Here is a 16,656-nt window from a genome sequence, read left to right as displayed (position 1 = left end):
AAATCCGTTAACTAATTCTCTCATGAAAAGCGGACAGACATACAGAAGGAACGCGCTTGAGTGACAAAATTTTTAAAACCGTCTCTTAGCGAACACCTATGGACCAAGGGTAACCTACATTCCACATTCCAAGTCCCAAGTCCTCATGGTCCGGGAGATTTTGTGATGAGGGAGTCAGTGGTATTTGGCTTTATATGTATTGTTATGGTTGTGCATTAAACAAGTAAAACAAAACAGCTTGCAGAATGCAAACCTTAATTACTGCTTGTATACACACCTTGTGATGAAGGCCAAAATGTCATCCCCGGCTTTTCAATGGATTTTTAGGGCTTTCCTCAACACATTTTGACTGATTGTGGAGTGATGCCTGTGTGAGGAGTTTCACTACGTCTTTGTGTGTTGTGATGTGAATTTGTGGACACCATAATTAAAAAAAATAATAAATTTTCTCCAGAGGTTAATACATTTTTATTTGTACTCTTTGTTGTTATGGTGCGACAGGTTTTCTCGCCCTCCAACTACGAAGTGGATCAAGCGACATTAAGAATCTTATTTAATGTAAACTGTTTGCTCTGTAAAGTGCCACGGGGAGATGCCATATGAATTAAGGAATGAGTGATGGACTGCATAAATTTAAACTACCTTAATAACAGAGGTCCAAAATGAAACATAACAGACAATCAACCAATGAAGCCATCTGTTTGCACCCCTACAGGCCCACCACCAACCACTGCGCCATCTCTACAGCTGTAGCCGCCTGCTTCCAGGAGGGGCTATTGCCAACATGTTGTGCATTGCCTACATTTAATTTTTAATTTCCCTTTAAGTTATGGGGATCTCCACTAACCCTACAGTCCTAGAAATGTACATCCATAAAGAAAAATGGAAACAGCAGGCATGAGCATGAATGTTCTTTTATTTATTGCCTGCTGCCAATAAGGAGACTTAGAAATACCTAAAAATGTGAATATTTGTGTTACTACATTTGTGCTGTTTTCTGCACATAAGGTTCTTTTAAGATGTGTACATCTCTTTGATCAAAACATAATATAAATAATAAAAGCTAATGATTTTGTATTTGTGATTGAACAGACATTAACCAAAAGCAGGTTCAGCTGCTTAACTTATGAGCAGGCAGCTCTTTAGATTTAAAGCAAATCCGCAGCGGGTAACATAAAACAGTGATGGACCACGTGCTACATGCTGCTTGGCAGCTGTGTCATATGCAGTAGAACGCCTTGCCTCCTGGTCAGCCACCAGAAGTGTTGCTTCATACCACGAGGCTCAGAGTGCTTTGTCAGCAGGAATGCCTGGGAGTGGTGCAAGTAATGTACATGAAAAGCATTACGTTTCTTTAACTAAGAAATAAAACTCAGATGCGTTTTTTGCAAACCATGGTATGATCCCGGCAGCTAATACTGTAACACTGTATTTTCCTAGAAGCACTGACGTGCAGCTTTACAAGTCATGGTGTCACTAGACCTTCCATCGATGTCCTAACAGCAGTGTAATTACATTTGTCAGACATCTACCACATGCTTACGCATCACTCACTACCCTCCGGCTCTTCTACACTACTTATAAAAAAAATATTTTGTTTCACTTTTAAAGATAGCTAACATTTTGAAATCGCTGAGATTGCTTTTAACTGCCCAGTTTTACATTGTTGTTCATCGAAGTCAAAATGTTAAAACACAAGGACATAAAGTTTATAATATGGGACAAATTTAAATTCACGCTGTGCTTTTTTAAATCCTGGGTTACACCAGAATCTGAAGTTTTTGATGTTAAGTCTTTTTTTTTTATCAGATGGCCTACTGCCATTTTTAATTAAACGTACTCATTTAATAGGAAGCTTTGTTTCTGTTCCCAGTTTTTAATCAGACGCACGTGGCTTCAAGTGACTTACAATTCCCATCACATCCTTTAATGCACCAGGACATTCATTTGTAATTGTCTTGTGTGTGTCAAGCCCCACCCTTTAATTATACCAATGAGTTCACAGAGCTGTTAACGAGCAAACACAAGAACCAATTAGCATACAGCAGGCCTAAATAGGAGCAGCTTGTCTTGCACTAACTCCACAAGTGTAAGGTATCCAATGATAAAGACAGTAGTGACACAGTGGTAAACGCTATCGCCACACGATTAAAGGGGCTGGGATTGGATCTGTCGCTCAGCCGCTGTGTACATGCATTGTGCAGGTTCTCTTTACCATCCAAACACTCAATACTGTCCCTATTATGGACCTTCAGATGCTGCAAGAGGTTCTGGCCCCCCATAACCCTTCAATGGAGACTACAGGTTTAAATAAAATGGGGGAACTGATGGATAAATGAAAAGGGTAGGGTGTTTCTTCACCCTTTTAAGGGGTGGGGATTTTTTGGCTTTTTATACAAGTTTCTGAATGTTGTTAATCTCTCTCTCTTTTTTATGTATTCATTTTTTTACTAAATCAGTTAAAAATTGTCCTGGAAAAATTGGTGCCAATTGCATCTTGATAAGAAGTTCTGCCTTACAACTCCAAAGGCCTGCAATCCGTTCCTGACTCCGATTCTGTTTGTCTGAAATTTGTAGAAAACCCACCCAGAGATGGGGAAAGCATACAACAAGCCTGTGTTTGAAGAACTGGGATTATACAATTGATTGGGGGGAGAAAAAACAAAAAACATATGCATCACATATGTCTGGTGCTCAGGATGTGATGTTGTAATGGGTTGCCTATTTATTTCCCTTGGACAACTGCTCATCGTCCATCATTTAATTAATGGACAGATACTGTTGGTTTCCCTTATGTTTTGCCAATTTCTACTTTATTCTCAATGTGTTTTAACAAATCTGCATTTTATGTGCACTAGTTTTGCATTTAATAATTAGCATAATCTATACTGTATTAAACCGAGAACTGTTCATAGCACTCTGTGCTTGCACTCTACAAAAATAAGTTGTAATTGGAAGTGGCACTGCTAATGTTGTACTACCGTCACTTGTCTCAGTGACTCAAGTTAGAACAAATGTCATTGTACAGTGTGTACTTCTTTATAGATCCAGCGTCCTGAAGTTAAATCCTGTGCCTGGATGCTGTCTGTGTGCATATTCTCATTATGTATGATTGGGCTTCCCTCCGAGTACTTTGGCTTTAGTCCCACATCCCTAAAAACAGGAGTTCAAGGTTAATGGATGATTGCAGATTGGCATCTGTGCAGGTGTGTGCAAGAGTGGGCACCACGATGGAGCTGTAGAGAGCGGTTTGGTGCCTTCCATCCAGAATTACCAGGATTGGCTTAAGCCCAAGCATGACCCTGAACTGGATAAAGCTGTTTGGAGGATGATGGGCACACTGTGTACTTGACAATAAATCTGCACATTTCAACTGATCTATTCCAGGGTGTACAACACACAAATTTTTCAATATTTTTTGAGAGATGATGCACACAGTTTGGCATTTATGAGTTACAAGACAGTGAACAGAAATGTCCATCCATTTTTTAACCAGCTATCTTCATCATCATCTTATCTGAGCATCACACACAAGTCAGGATCGAGTCCTGGATGTGGTCGCACTCCATCACCCGGTACACTCAGGCATCCTCTCACTCACTGACTAGGAGGTAGCTTAGAGTAGCCTACATAACCTGCATATCTTTGTAATAGCCTAAAGTACTTGAAGAAAAGCTCTCACTGACATGGGGAGAATGTACAAACTTCACACCGTCCCCAACTAGGCCAAAAATGGGATTGGGTCAAGCACACACGCCATGAAATGAAATTGAAGTGGGATTTTTCATCTGATAATAAAACAGATTAACAGAAAACCAGCAGCTATGAGGGTCCAGAAAAAAATGGGACTAATTATCATCAACCGTGGAGTTCATCCATCCTCAGCACACTTTCATCAGGGTCCGGGCTGCAAGAAGCTGGAGCCCCTATAGAGTTGCACCACAGGATGCACCCAAATACCGCATGTGCCAACTGGAAGATTATGCATCACCAGTCAATAAAATCTGGGATGGCAGGCAAACATCAAATAAAAGGAACCCCACCCTAAAAGAAGTGGGTCGACAACACTGCCAGATATAACCCCATGCCACCCTCTGTAGAACACATAATTCTGTTTTAAGAATATCATCATTCTAAAAATAACAAGGAGGAATAAATTAAATGAATCTCAGTCACAAGGTGATGAACGCCAAACCTACAGTGGCAAAATGCATCATAAAACAGGAACCAAGTCTGAGTAAGATTGATGCCAATCCACTGCAAGGCACAGACACACTGGAGCAGTTTAAGGATGTCAATGCAGGCGCATCTTTGGAATGAGTGATGTCACCGGAGCACATTTAGACAATTAGTGAGAACATAGGAGGAATGTACAAACTCAACCAGCGGGTGACTGGGCTCAGAACTAAACATCACAACAATTTTGAAGAGAACAAGCCGATCGTCCAACAAACTTCATCAGTCCTATTTACCAAACTTCTACAAAAAAACATCAGATTGAGTTTTGAAGGTCCCCGAAGTATTACAGTACTGTCTATCTGGTAACTTAATGCAGGTGTCTGTGGTTCCCTGCCTGAAGAAATACATTTTTCCAAAATTTTCCCTTAACAGACTTCCATCTGTGTCTCCATCTTCTTGTCAAACAATTTATTTTAAAATAACAGCAGGGATCCACTAAACTAATTCCCTTCATAATTTTAAACACTTCAGTCGCGCCACTTCAAATTTCTGTTTGCTTTAACTGAAAAGGCTCATCTCCAATGTTCACTCAAATCTTAGACCTCAAGTTGCTCTTCTCTGGTCTTTCTCTAGAGTTGCTAAATGGAGACAGCTTCAATATGGAGGTCAAACTGCACACTGTACTCCAGAAGAGGCCTCACTTTAGGAAAATGTCCTTATATATATATATATATATATATATATATGTATATATATATATATATATATATATATATATATATATATATATATATATATATATATATATATATATATATCAATAAATGTATTCTCTGAGAGATGCAGTAAAAATCTGCAACTATTGGCAATTTCAGATTGAAGGTGTTCCAGACCCAGTTACCATAAACATCAAAGATGCATTCTTTAAGAATACAATTGTCTCTCATTTTATTTAGACACTTGGAATAAGATAAACCAAGTAGTGTGGTAGACAGTAAGACTTTCAAAACTCAACTTGATGTTTTTTTGGAAGAAATAAGTGGATAAGACTGGCGAGCTTTGTTGGGCTGAATGGCCTGTTCTCGTCTAGAGTGTTCTAATATTACAACAGATTTGTCTTAACCAGTTAATTAAAGTTCTTCCACACTTTAGTGTAATATGGATTCAGGTAATGGAGGCATTGAAACAGGGGAAAGGAAGCCAATTTGTGTTGTAAATTCACTTAAACAAAATTTTGTCTTTTAACATTAGTGCCAGAGCCTGATGACGTGGTACATGTTGGTTGGTAATGCAAGTAAGTAGTTCACTGCCCTTTGTACATGTAACACTATCCCTATTACTACTACAAACCTCCCTTGATCTTTAATCTAAACATCATGCTATATAATCTAACATTCTGTTTGCCTTCTTAACGTTTTCTTTACCCTGTAAGAAGAAAGTAAGGAGTCCAATACGACTCCTGAGTCGTTCTCATGAGATATATTTTTAATTTCTAACCTCCCACTGTGTAATTTGAAAATAGAATTTTTACTTCCTGTGTGTAACACCTTGCATTTACTATTTAATTTTATCAGCCACAAATTTGCGATGATAGGGCTGATTATAAATTATCTGCCCTTCAATCAAGTTTGGTAATGTCCGCAGAATTAACCTGTATAATATATTTAGATCACGGGTGGGCAAAGTCAGTCCTGGAGGGCCACAGTGGTTGCAGGTTTTTGTTCCAGCTCAGTTGCTTAATTAAAAACCAATCCTTGTCAATTATTTAATTTCATGGCTTGCTAGTGCTTTAACTTTGCCATGACAAGTCATTCTAATATCCTAGATTTTTTTTTCCTTTCTAAGGATATCATCCAAGTGATCTGATTTCTAAAACAGATGAGTTTTTCTCAGTGCTTTAATTTTTTCTCTTCACTTTCCTCCCAAGTATTTAATTAAACCCAATAGTGCATGATGGTAACAAGCTAAATGGAGAAATGCTGCTCTCTTTTGTCATTTGCTTCTTATTGCTAATAAGGAGCAATTAAAAACTAAGACTATAGCTGTTTAAGACCACAATAAGGGCTCAAAATCTTAACGAGCGAGACAACTAAAGTGAAGCAGAAGTGTCACTTGATCAATAAGTGCTTCTTATTAAGCAACTGGGTTGGAGCAAAACCTGCAGCCACTGCGGCCCTCCAAGGCTGAATCTGCCCACCCCTGATTTAGATCAATCGCCCCCAAACTCGGTCCTGTGGACCCACTGTGGCTATAAGTTTTTTGTTCCAACCAACTTCCATTTTTAATTGGACTCTTAGGCTAATTAAGCGAGTCATTATTTTCTAGTTTCTGTGTTTTGGAGTCAATATAGAAATTACAAACTAAGGTTGGTAGATTTTCATAAAAATGTAATACGCAGTTATATGGGGAATATGTATTCTTTTGAGTTGTTAACGGTATTTTCAACCTAAGTTTAATTTTGCTTTTCCAGGTATTCTGGTTATTTTATTGATTATTTACTAATTAGTGGGTCAGACACTGAAGTCGTTGCAGCGTTCATCATCCTGGGTCTCTGCTCTGCTTGTTGTTAATTGTCAGTATTAGGGTTAAATGAAGGACACAAACTACACAGGAAAAGGGAAAAATAATAGAAAAACAACAAAAGAGAGTTAAGCATTTATTGCTTCAGAAACAAATAGAAATATTTCTAAATGTCTTAAAAATGTCAAAACCATACTCTTGTGTTTTTGCAGAATAAGAGAAGTGTAAAAAAAAGGCCAGCTAATTAAATGAGATCAGTTGTTATCGATTATTATCACCGATTTTGAATCTGATTGGAACAAAAACCTGCAGCCACAGGGGGTCCCCAGGACCGAGTCTGGGAACCATTGATTTAGATCAGCCCTGAACTCTGATGGACAGCACCCTAAACCTTTGTTTCCAGTGTTTGCCCCCTTCCATACACTACACCCTGAACTCGCACTTCTTATAGTTTGATACCAAACCTCTCATGTGGTATCTTCTCAAAATCAAGACACATACATAATGTCATATGCACATCTCAGATCGTATTCTTTTGTTGCTTCCTCACCGAATTCCAACATGTCGATGAAACACGACCTTGCGATCTAAACCCATGCAGACTGCTCACCAAAACACCTGCTCTTGACAAGTCTTGTTCAGTCTTCTCCTCAATAATGTCTTCTATTACTTTACCCATGAACCCAGAACAGTAGTGCAGAGGACCATAAGGATCAATCAGTCCGTCTCACACAGTCTTTAATCAATTACAGGACAATCCAGTTAGGCGTGATGGAGTCAGCTTTCCTGTTTGTTTTTTCTGCACTTTTGACTCCCTCACATTTCACACATTTTATTGCCATATTTCATTTTTAAAGCAAACTAATTGAAAATCTCCTTTTCTCTGTCCCACTCGGTACATTTGTATTTAATAAAGAATCTTGTACAAAAATCCCTGTCACAGTCTATTTTATAGAGCCAACAAGTGTACATCCATCCAACTTCTGAATCTAATTGATCCTGATCACAGTCGTGGGACACCACAAAAACCAGCCCGCTTACTCATATTAGGCTAATTCATCCAACAAAATGTCTCTGACAGGAAACTGATGTCCAGATGTATGAATATGCAAATATCAAACAGAATACACACTAGCCAAGAACCGAGCCCAGATTCAACAGGAGTTCATTCACACACTTCATGATATCAAATAAGGCTCTTCAGAGAGGTGCCATAGGGGAACCATTTTTTGGTTCCCAAAAGAACAATCCACATGAAGGTTACAGAAAGAGCCCTTTATTTATTTAAAGTTGTAACAAGTTCCATAAATGACTATGAAGAGTAAACAGGTTTGTGAAATACAACGAGTTCATGATTTTAAAATAACAGGCGCATGATTTCTGTTTTTCAAATCACATTTTTTTTTTTTATGCAAAGAACCCTCTGCAAAATGAAACGGTTGTTTGTGTATGCACTCTTAAAAATATCAATTCTAAAATGGCACTCTACTGTGGTTAATTGTAGTACCATTTCATGGCAAATTTACTGAGCTCACTTTTACAACACTGGGTGCTTAAGTATCATCTAGGCAGCATCAGGCTTCAGACAGGACTCGGCCGTGAACTGGACACCAGTCCATCTTGCGGTCCACTCTCTCACACCCACACTGAATTTCTTTATCTTCTCATATCACCCTTTCAACTGTAGGGAGGTAAGCACCTGCATTTTAATCTCCAATAGCCACAACAGCTAAGGAAATGCTCTTTTATTCAACTGCTTGTTTTATGCACTCAACAGGAAAACAACAAACTGACTATGAATACCCGAGAGACAGCAACTTATGACCCGGATACTGGCTGGGCAGAACAAATCCTCCTAGTGTAATGAAGAGTGGGCCTTCCATGACGTATTGACAACACAACAGAGCATCTAAAATTGTCAAAGCTACTTAACTCAATTTGAAGTTACTGTGGAGGCAAGAATATCCTGAGAGTCCTGGAGTCCACCTCATGACCCACTCACACAGATTGTACAGTTAATTTGCAACCACAGATTAACTTAATTTGTAAATCTTTAGGAACAGTATAGGAAATGCTACCCAGACACAGGCAGACTCTACACACATGGTGACCTGACTCAGGATACAAACACAGAACACTGAATCCATGAGGCATCTGCTTTACCCACAGCACCACCGGCGAGATTAGCAACATGTGATTGTTTCTTTCTTTTGCTGGTGAAAGCCCTTCTTAAGGGGGACATACACCGGCTGTTACCAAATATTCAAGGAAAAGTGAGACAAATCACTAAGTAACCAAATCTGCACAGACTTTTTTGCTGAGGATATGGCAGACTGGATTTTGGTCATCAGATACTCGCACAGTTCAGTCAAACACACTCGTAAAATAAAAGTGCCAGAGTGATTCTTCAGAGAGATCCCATATAGGGGAACCATTTTTGGCTCTCAAAAGACCCCTCCACATGAACGTTCCAGAAAGAACCGTTATTTATTTAGGTGCATAATATATAGTAAATAACCAAGACTAGATGGTAACAGATTTGTGAAATACTAATGGTTATAATTTTAAAAGAACTCTTGCTGTATAACAATGGTTATGTCCATGTTTATTTAATCTGTTACTGTCCTGCTAGGTAACCTACCAAAAATTAAAGACTTTTTTTTTTTCTACATATTCATATATTTAACAAAGCACAAAGAACCAATGCAAAGAATTCTTCCAAGAATGAAACTGTGTTTCGTTAAGCAAAGGTTCAACAAGGAACCACACAACCCAGTGAAGAACCACAAAGTGCCATTAAAGAACCAGCATTTTTAAGAGTGTACTCTTACAAGTAAAAGGGGCCACAGTGGTTCTTCAGAGTGATACCACTTTTTTGATTCCCAAATGAACCATTCACATGAGGTCCCAGCAAGACCCTCTATTTGTTTAGATCAGTATCTGGTTCTATAATTAACAATGAATAGATGGTAACAAATTTATGAAATACTAAGAGTTCTTGCTGTATATAAAGGCTGAGTTCTGATTTTTCTGGATTTGTTAGTATCCTGCTTGCCGACAGCTAATCATTAAAGTTTTTGTTTTTGCATATAATACGGAAAATTTCAAAGCCCAAAGAACCAACTTCATATACAAAGAACTACTCCAAGAATGAAATGGTTCTTTGTCAATCAATCGTTATATGCGGAACTGAACAACCAAATAAGTGTCATTGAAGAACGAGGACTTTAATAGTGTATACGTACGAGTTTACTTTTGAATCGGATTATATAGCGGACTTACGAATAACAAGTGCAGGCAAATAAGTACCAAGGTAAACACACAAGTGGCAGCCAGGAAAACTAATAAACCGGAAACCGAGTATTAGGCAGGTTACTGTACAAATATGAACTGCTGCCATTTCAGATTAAATAGTACTTGAAATAAAGCCCTTGTTCTTAATATGTGCGATACATGCAGGTTTCACATAAAGGGGAAGCAGATCGCGCCTCCTTTTGCGGCATATTATTTTTTTCATTCTTTAGTTTCAGGACAACGAAAAACGAAGAAGCGCTTCTGTGGCTTGTGTATCAAGCTCCAAACGTCCAGTGCATTCAAATCACGCAAATGCTGCACAAGGTAACACCGACGCGAATTCATTTGGTGACAAGGCCAGGGGCCGTGTGTGCGTACACAAGTGTGCCGCGCGACTGACTGGCCGACCGGCGTCCCGTCTGGATAGGCGTCTGAGTCTGCGACACGGCATTACAGAAAAATAAACGTTGTCCACAGATGACGCACGGCACGGACTGGCTGGAGTCCGATGCTGACGCATGGCACGGACCGACTATTGTCCCGTCCTACCCTTTACTCGTCGCGATCGTGTTAGGCTCCGACATCCCATACATCCTCAAATGAAACAGTGAATTTAGAAAATTAATGAATGATGCAGTGTAACACTTTAGTATCTTTCATGAACACAAAAAAAAAAAGCCAGGCGTGCTGGCAGACGCTGGCTTTAATGCCTCCTTCAGCTTTCTGCACCCTACCTCGGACAGGCGGTCCTGCAGAGTCTGGAACGACTGGGACAGAGTTCGAGTCTGTCCCAGTGAACAGGCGGCCACGAAGAGGCTCAGCAAAGCCACCGAAATTGCTAGCACAGCGAAGACAACCCAGATCCCGGCTCGCCGGGGTTTCGTCTGCCGAAGGAGCAGTCGCATTTTCCTCCAGGCGCCGTAATCATTTCAGCCTGCGCTCCAGGAGTCTTCCTCCCATGATCTTCCTATTGCAGACGGAGGTGCAGCTGCAGAAAACGAAAAATCGTAACAATCTAGCGTCCCAGAGAAAAATCAGCAATTTTTTTTGTTTTGTCCTGTGAAGAAAAGCAACTTCAAACCCGCTCTGCCTTTCCACCTTTCATTCTTTCGGCTTTGCAGAGTGAGTTGGCCATAAACAAAAAACAATCTGCCAATTATTACGTGTTAGTCATCCTTTATCACGAGCCCCCCTTTTTTTCGTTTAACCCTAATCAGCGATCTCGAAATCTTCACTTCCTTTCAGATATTTTCACCGCCCCTTTTCCGCGCTAGCTTTTACAGTACGAAAAGTCCGGTGGCGCTGTTTGAGTGAACCCGGCCGGACGGGCGCCGCGGGATAGGAAACTGCAGCCCAAGTCTCGCATGCGTAGGTGCTAAATCAAAAGTGCACGCGTACAAATCCATCAGTTTCAGGGAAAACAAATCACAAACTTAACTTTAAACAGCAATGCAGCCAGCGGCTTCGTGTTAACGTCGAGCCTGGTAATTTAGTTATGGGGTGGCGAGGCCGTTCAGAGTTTTCAGTCTAACCGAACTCTCGGCTAGAAGTGAATTCTTACTGTCCATTAAGCCCGTCGGATAGGCTCCATCCCCTCCTCGCCCATGCACAGGATAAATCGGCTTTGGAAAATCTCGTAGTAGTAATCTGTGATTTTCAATGTTAAACATTTATATTATCCGATTTATTATGTCAGAATTCTTCAGTTTTGTGTTTGTTATCTGTAGTGGCGACATGATATTCGTTCTTTTGCAAGAGATCCGAAAGCGCGTCACGTCCGCAACAGGTGAGCTCCTCAATACTGGGACCCTCAAGACCTCCCACAAGTACAGAAAACGTGCAGTTTATCTTGCCGAACTGATGTACCATCGTTTTGGTTGCTTGATTCCGACTTTGTGGCAGAACTCAAAAGGCTATTCAATTTTTTTTTGTCAAAGCACCTCAACATAACGAGCCATTACTGTGAGTGGAGAGTTAGATCTAAGCAGGCGAGTTTGCTCCATTGATCTAAACCGCGTTGTCGGAAAGAGCTCCGGCATTTGAACGACCTATTAACTGGGATAAGCGGGTTCAACAAGTTCATAAATGGAGGCCGTTGAGAGGGGCAGTACAAAGTGGCACCAAGCCCCGACCTTATAAGACACCTCGGATAAGGCGTTATTTGCATATATACGTGTATTCAAACGCCACACACGTTAAGATCTTCCGGGAATGCGTCCATTAAAAAGTGACTCCCGGGTAGCAGACATTTGGAAACGCACATTCAACTCATTTGCGCCCCATTTAAGTCTGCAGGCGAAACTCCAAGAGGAGGACCCATTTAAGGGACCTGCAAAATGAAAACACAAATGATGACACCGAACAACATCACATTAAAGTTACAAACATTCTGAAAAGAATGACACCAAACATATATACTGTATGTAGGTTTTAAAATAAGCCCGATTTAAAGCGAGACAAAAAACGTGACATAAAAACATCACATAAAATTGTTGCACAAAATCGTTGCACTTTTAGGCTTAGGATTTTATATATAGAGAGTAGATATACAGGGAAACCTCTGCACCCCAATTCCATGGCATGTCTGCCAGCCTTTATCTTTTCAAACTTGCACCAATTTTTGGTTCTTGCTGCACATCCTGTGAGCTGAATCCACACAACCTTTCTCCGAGGTATTGTCAGCTCTAAGATGATCTTCTTTTACTCAGCAGTCCATATGACCACATCTGGTGCCAAGCTAGTCAACAGACCTGTTTCAGGGAACTGTAGCTTCCTCTCCAAGACCATCCTTAGCTCCCATTCCTTGGCTGAACACAGCAGGTTCTGTATTACTGGGCTAGGAGATTTAAGACTGGCTCTTTCTTTGATGAAGGCAATGGTGCTTAAGGCCTTGGCAGTAGATTGGTGTTTCTTCCTTCTAACCCTCTTCAAAATGTCTGCAAGGGACTAAGAAAACTTTGTCCTGGTGCCACCCGAATCTGTCCTGGGTTAATACTGCCTTGCAACCTAAAAGAATGAGTACCTTAGTTCCTCTCCTACCATACAGCTTCCATAGTGAATTCTCCTTCCAACGCCACCTGTGCAACTTCCTGATGCAGACTGCCTGTAATAGGAAGGAAAAACGAAATGGTTTCAATCCTCCATAGGTCCACCCACGAGATTTTCCTCTGGAGGAGGTCATCTCTTGCCCAGGCTCCCTAAATTGTTATCTTTCGCTCTCCTCCTGTCTCCTTTAATGTTCCTTACCTCATCTTGGATCATTGCACTTCTTTCCCTATTGGATATTCTCAATGAAGAACCAGCATAGCACTTGTGATCTCATCTCACTACACTCCTGTTTGCCCACTAAAGTCCTCTGATTCTGTTAGTCTCGTTGTGCCTACAATAACTTGTACTCTATGGGTGATGAGGCCTTCAGCAGTATAGCGCCCAGACTTTGGAATGACCTCCTGAAATGACTTGGATCAGCTGACATTCATTCATCTATAAAACAAAATCAAATTCATCTGTTCAGGAAGGCCTTTAACTTAACCTGACATTCTGCCCCTTCCTTCATTTCACCTCTCTGTCCATTAGGATAATTTGTGTGTGTCTGTTAATATCACTAATGATGTCATTTGTTCAGGCTTTTCTTTTAGTTTTGAATTTAGTATTTTACATTGATTTGTTGTCTTTTATTCTTTTTAATGCTCTGTATATCCTGTATTTATCTGTTTTATTGTCCTATGCAGAACATATTTGTATTCAATGTTACATATACCCTGCTGTTATTTTTGCAACTCTGTGAAGGGCTTTGAGCATGGGAAAGGTGATTATAAATAGAATTTATTATTATTATTATTATTATTATTATTATTATTATTATTATTATTATTTTATTTATTTATTTATTTATTTATTTATTTAAATTTTTTTAACATGGGCGTTTCTGTCTCTTTCAACCCTAAGAGGTGTTCAGTTGCTCAGTAGCGTTATCTGTCAGTCCTCGTATCGTGCAGTAATATTTATTAATTCTCACGTTTAACGGCTCAGTGGTGTGAAATTGAGCGCTCACAGCTCACAGCTCTGGATGACTGATTGGCTTCAGAGTCCAGCCCAGCTACTATCTTGGTGAGTTTACAGGCTCTACTCCTGCCTCCGAGGATGTTCTGCAGGTGCTCCAATTTTCGTCCCTCGTCCCGAAGACGTGCAGGTTAGGTGTACGGATCATTTTAAATCTGTCCTAATGATTTCGGTTTGCGCTGGATGTTGCGGGGATACGCATCGAATCTTGCGAATCAACAATCGAACACAGTTGAAAACGATGAGTGTATATTTCATTATTTTCCTCTAGATGGCAGCAATGAGCTTATGGCTAAACGCGTCTTCCTATTTTTGAGAATCGTCTTTAGGATTCCAACTTCATTTTTTCAATGCGATCTGTGAATTTGATAATGTATTTATGTATTTTTATTTTTTGAATCGGCTTTGAACTTTTGAATTTATATAACCTAGTAAATCTGATGCACACACATTTTTTCCTTTATTTTGTTCCTTTAAACCGCCAGTGTCATTCCGTGTACTGTACTGTATTTTATAAAGCATGGTTTCTGTTTCTCAAGGTTGAATGTTTGCTCCTCTTGGTATTTCTGTTTCCTTCTACAACCCACAAAAGTTACGCTGGAATTGTATACCTTTTACTGCTTTTGTGTACCACGCAATCATTGTCTCATATCCTATTAACATTACAGTCTTGTCATTTATTGTCCTTCAGGTCAGTTAAGGAACTTTCTTGTCGAGCTGGAGACAGTGTTCTCATTCATCCCAGATGACATCAATCCACTTCTAATCCTCTTGGACCTGAACATCTACATGCTACTGACTTCCTTGATCTATCCTAAACCACTTGGACCCACTACAGTTTGCCTGTCAGATAAAGATTGGTGTGGAGGATGCAATTATCTGCCTGCTCCACAAGGCTTATTGTCACCTGGACAGAGCTGGCAGCACTGTGAGGATTTTGTTTTATTAATGTTTCTCGAGCACCTTCAATACCATTCAGCCATCTCTATTACGGAGTAAACTCGGAGATTTGCCGGTGGATGAGCCTATGGTGTCCTGTATAACATCACTTCAAGAGAGGCCACTGAATCAACAAGATAATGAAAAGAGCAGGCTCAGTTATGGAAGCCACTCTGGATGCCCTAAAGGTCCTAGCGAAGGAGAGAATTAAAACAAAGCTGAGTTCCATTATGAACAATGCCACACATTCTCTCTCTGAAACACCAACACTGAGGACTTTCAGCCAATGAATTATTTAGCAAAAGTGTGTCAAAAAATGTGACTGGGGCTTCTTTATACCAACAGCAACACGCCTGCATAAAGCCTCACTGGGCCTGTGACAGACAAGTATCTATCTATCTATCTATCTATCTATCTATCTATCTATCTATCTATCTATCTATCTATCTATCTATCTACCTACCTTCTTCCCCTTGGCTGTACATCCCAGACACTCACAAAACTTACAAAAGTCTGGACCTTCCTCTGTCAAGTAATCAAAGCAATACAAATATAACTGTTGCTCACAGTTTCTGCTTCTCCCCACTCATCTCTGTCGTTCCCCCCCTTGTGTCCTTCTGCCATCACCTCCTCACTCTTTCTCTTTTCTCTTTCCTAGTCTCCTCTGCCTTTGCTCCTCTTGTTCTCTTCTATATTTAATGCTGCTACTAATATCTTGTTTTCAGCTCTGTCCTCATGTCTTAATACTATCTGTCTTCTTCTTCTTCAGGCTTGCAGGCGAAAGGCCCTTCTGTCAATGGCTCTCTGAAGTAGTCAATAGATCAGTCTTAGGATAACTGAAGGGAAATGGAGGATGTTTAAGGCACCAGCTTATCTTGGGAAGTATCAATCTTTTATCCTGTTTCTCTTCAGTCTCTACTGACACCAAAGTGATCTTTTTCAGGACAGGGTTAGGAGTATCTCTAACACACCATCCTCCACAACCTCCATTTCTAACATCTTTGACTGTTGATGACTTTGCTACCTTACTTTGTAAAAAGGTGACAGCTATGAGAGGTCAGTAGAACTCACCACCACAGCCAGTTAGTCTGATCCCTCCATCTCATAGCCAAACATTTTCTAGTTTCTCTTGACTCTCTGACACTGCCTCCAACCTCCTCTCTGGCTGCCCTATTACTGGTCCTGTGCCTTCTTTCTTATTGACTGAGCTGTCTTTAACAATGTTTATTCTTTTGCTCTGAAAAACAAACTGATCAGTCACGATCTAGCCAGCTTCAGTTTAGGCTATTCCATCAAGATGGCTCTGTTGACCATTGTTGGTACACTATGGCTGGTTACAGCTACCACTATGTCATCTATTCCCATCCCTCAGAGCTGGAGCCACACTCTTTCCAAACCGCTTCACAGTGTCATAGCTTCCAATGTCACTGCTTTGCTTGTCAGTCCATCCGGAAGACAACACAGTTTCAGGTAGAATCTCAACATGACTTAGTGACTTTGAAGCTTGGATGAAGGAACACCATCTTTAGCTCCACCCATCAAAGACTGAGCACTCATCATTCCAGCGAGTGTTTTGATTCAAAATAACCTCTCTGTAGAGTTTGGCTCATTATCATTAGGACCTACCAAGTCACTACATAACCTGGGGGTAATGACCAGCTG

General features: G+C 40.3%; 1 protein-coding gene across 1 annotated transcript in view; it reads right to left on the bottom strand.

The window, feature by feature from the left end:
- Positions 1-11,313, bottom strand: part of tnfsf12 (TNF superfamily member 12) — an 88,210-nt gene extending 76,897 nt beyond the window's left edge. Inside the window, exon 1 of the mRNA XM_039747020.1 lies at positions 10,728-11,313. Coding sequence (XP_039602954.1) covers positions 10,728-10,898 — 171 coding nt within the window. The 5' untranslated portion in view covers positions 10,899-11,313. The remainder of the gene's footprint in view (positions 1-10,727) is intronic.
- Between the last annotated feature and the right edge of the window lie 5,343 nt (positions 11,314-16,656).

Source organism: Polypterus senegalus, chromosome 3 (assembly GCF_016835505.1).
Source record: "Polypterus senegalus isolate Bchr_013 chromosome 3, ASM1683550v1, whole genome shotgun sequence".
NCBI lineage: Eukaryota > Metazoa > Chordata > Cladistia > Polypteriformes > Polypteridae > Polypterus > Polypterus senegalus.
Note: the sequence above shows the minus strand (reverse complement) of the source record. Positions and strands in the feature narration are given on the sequence as shown.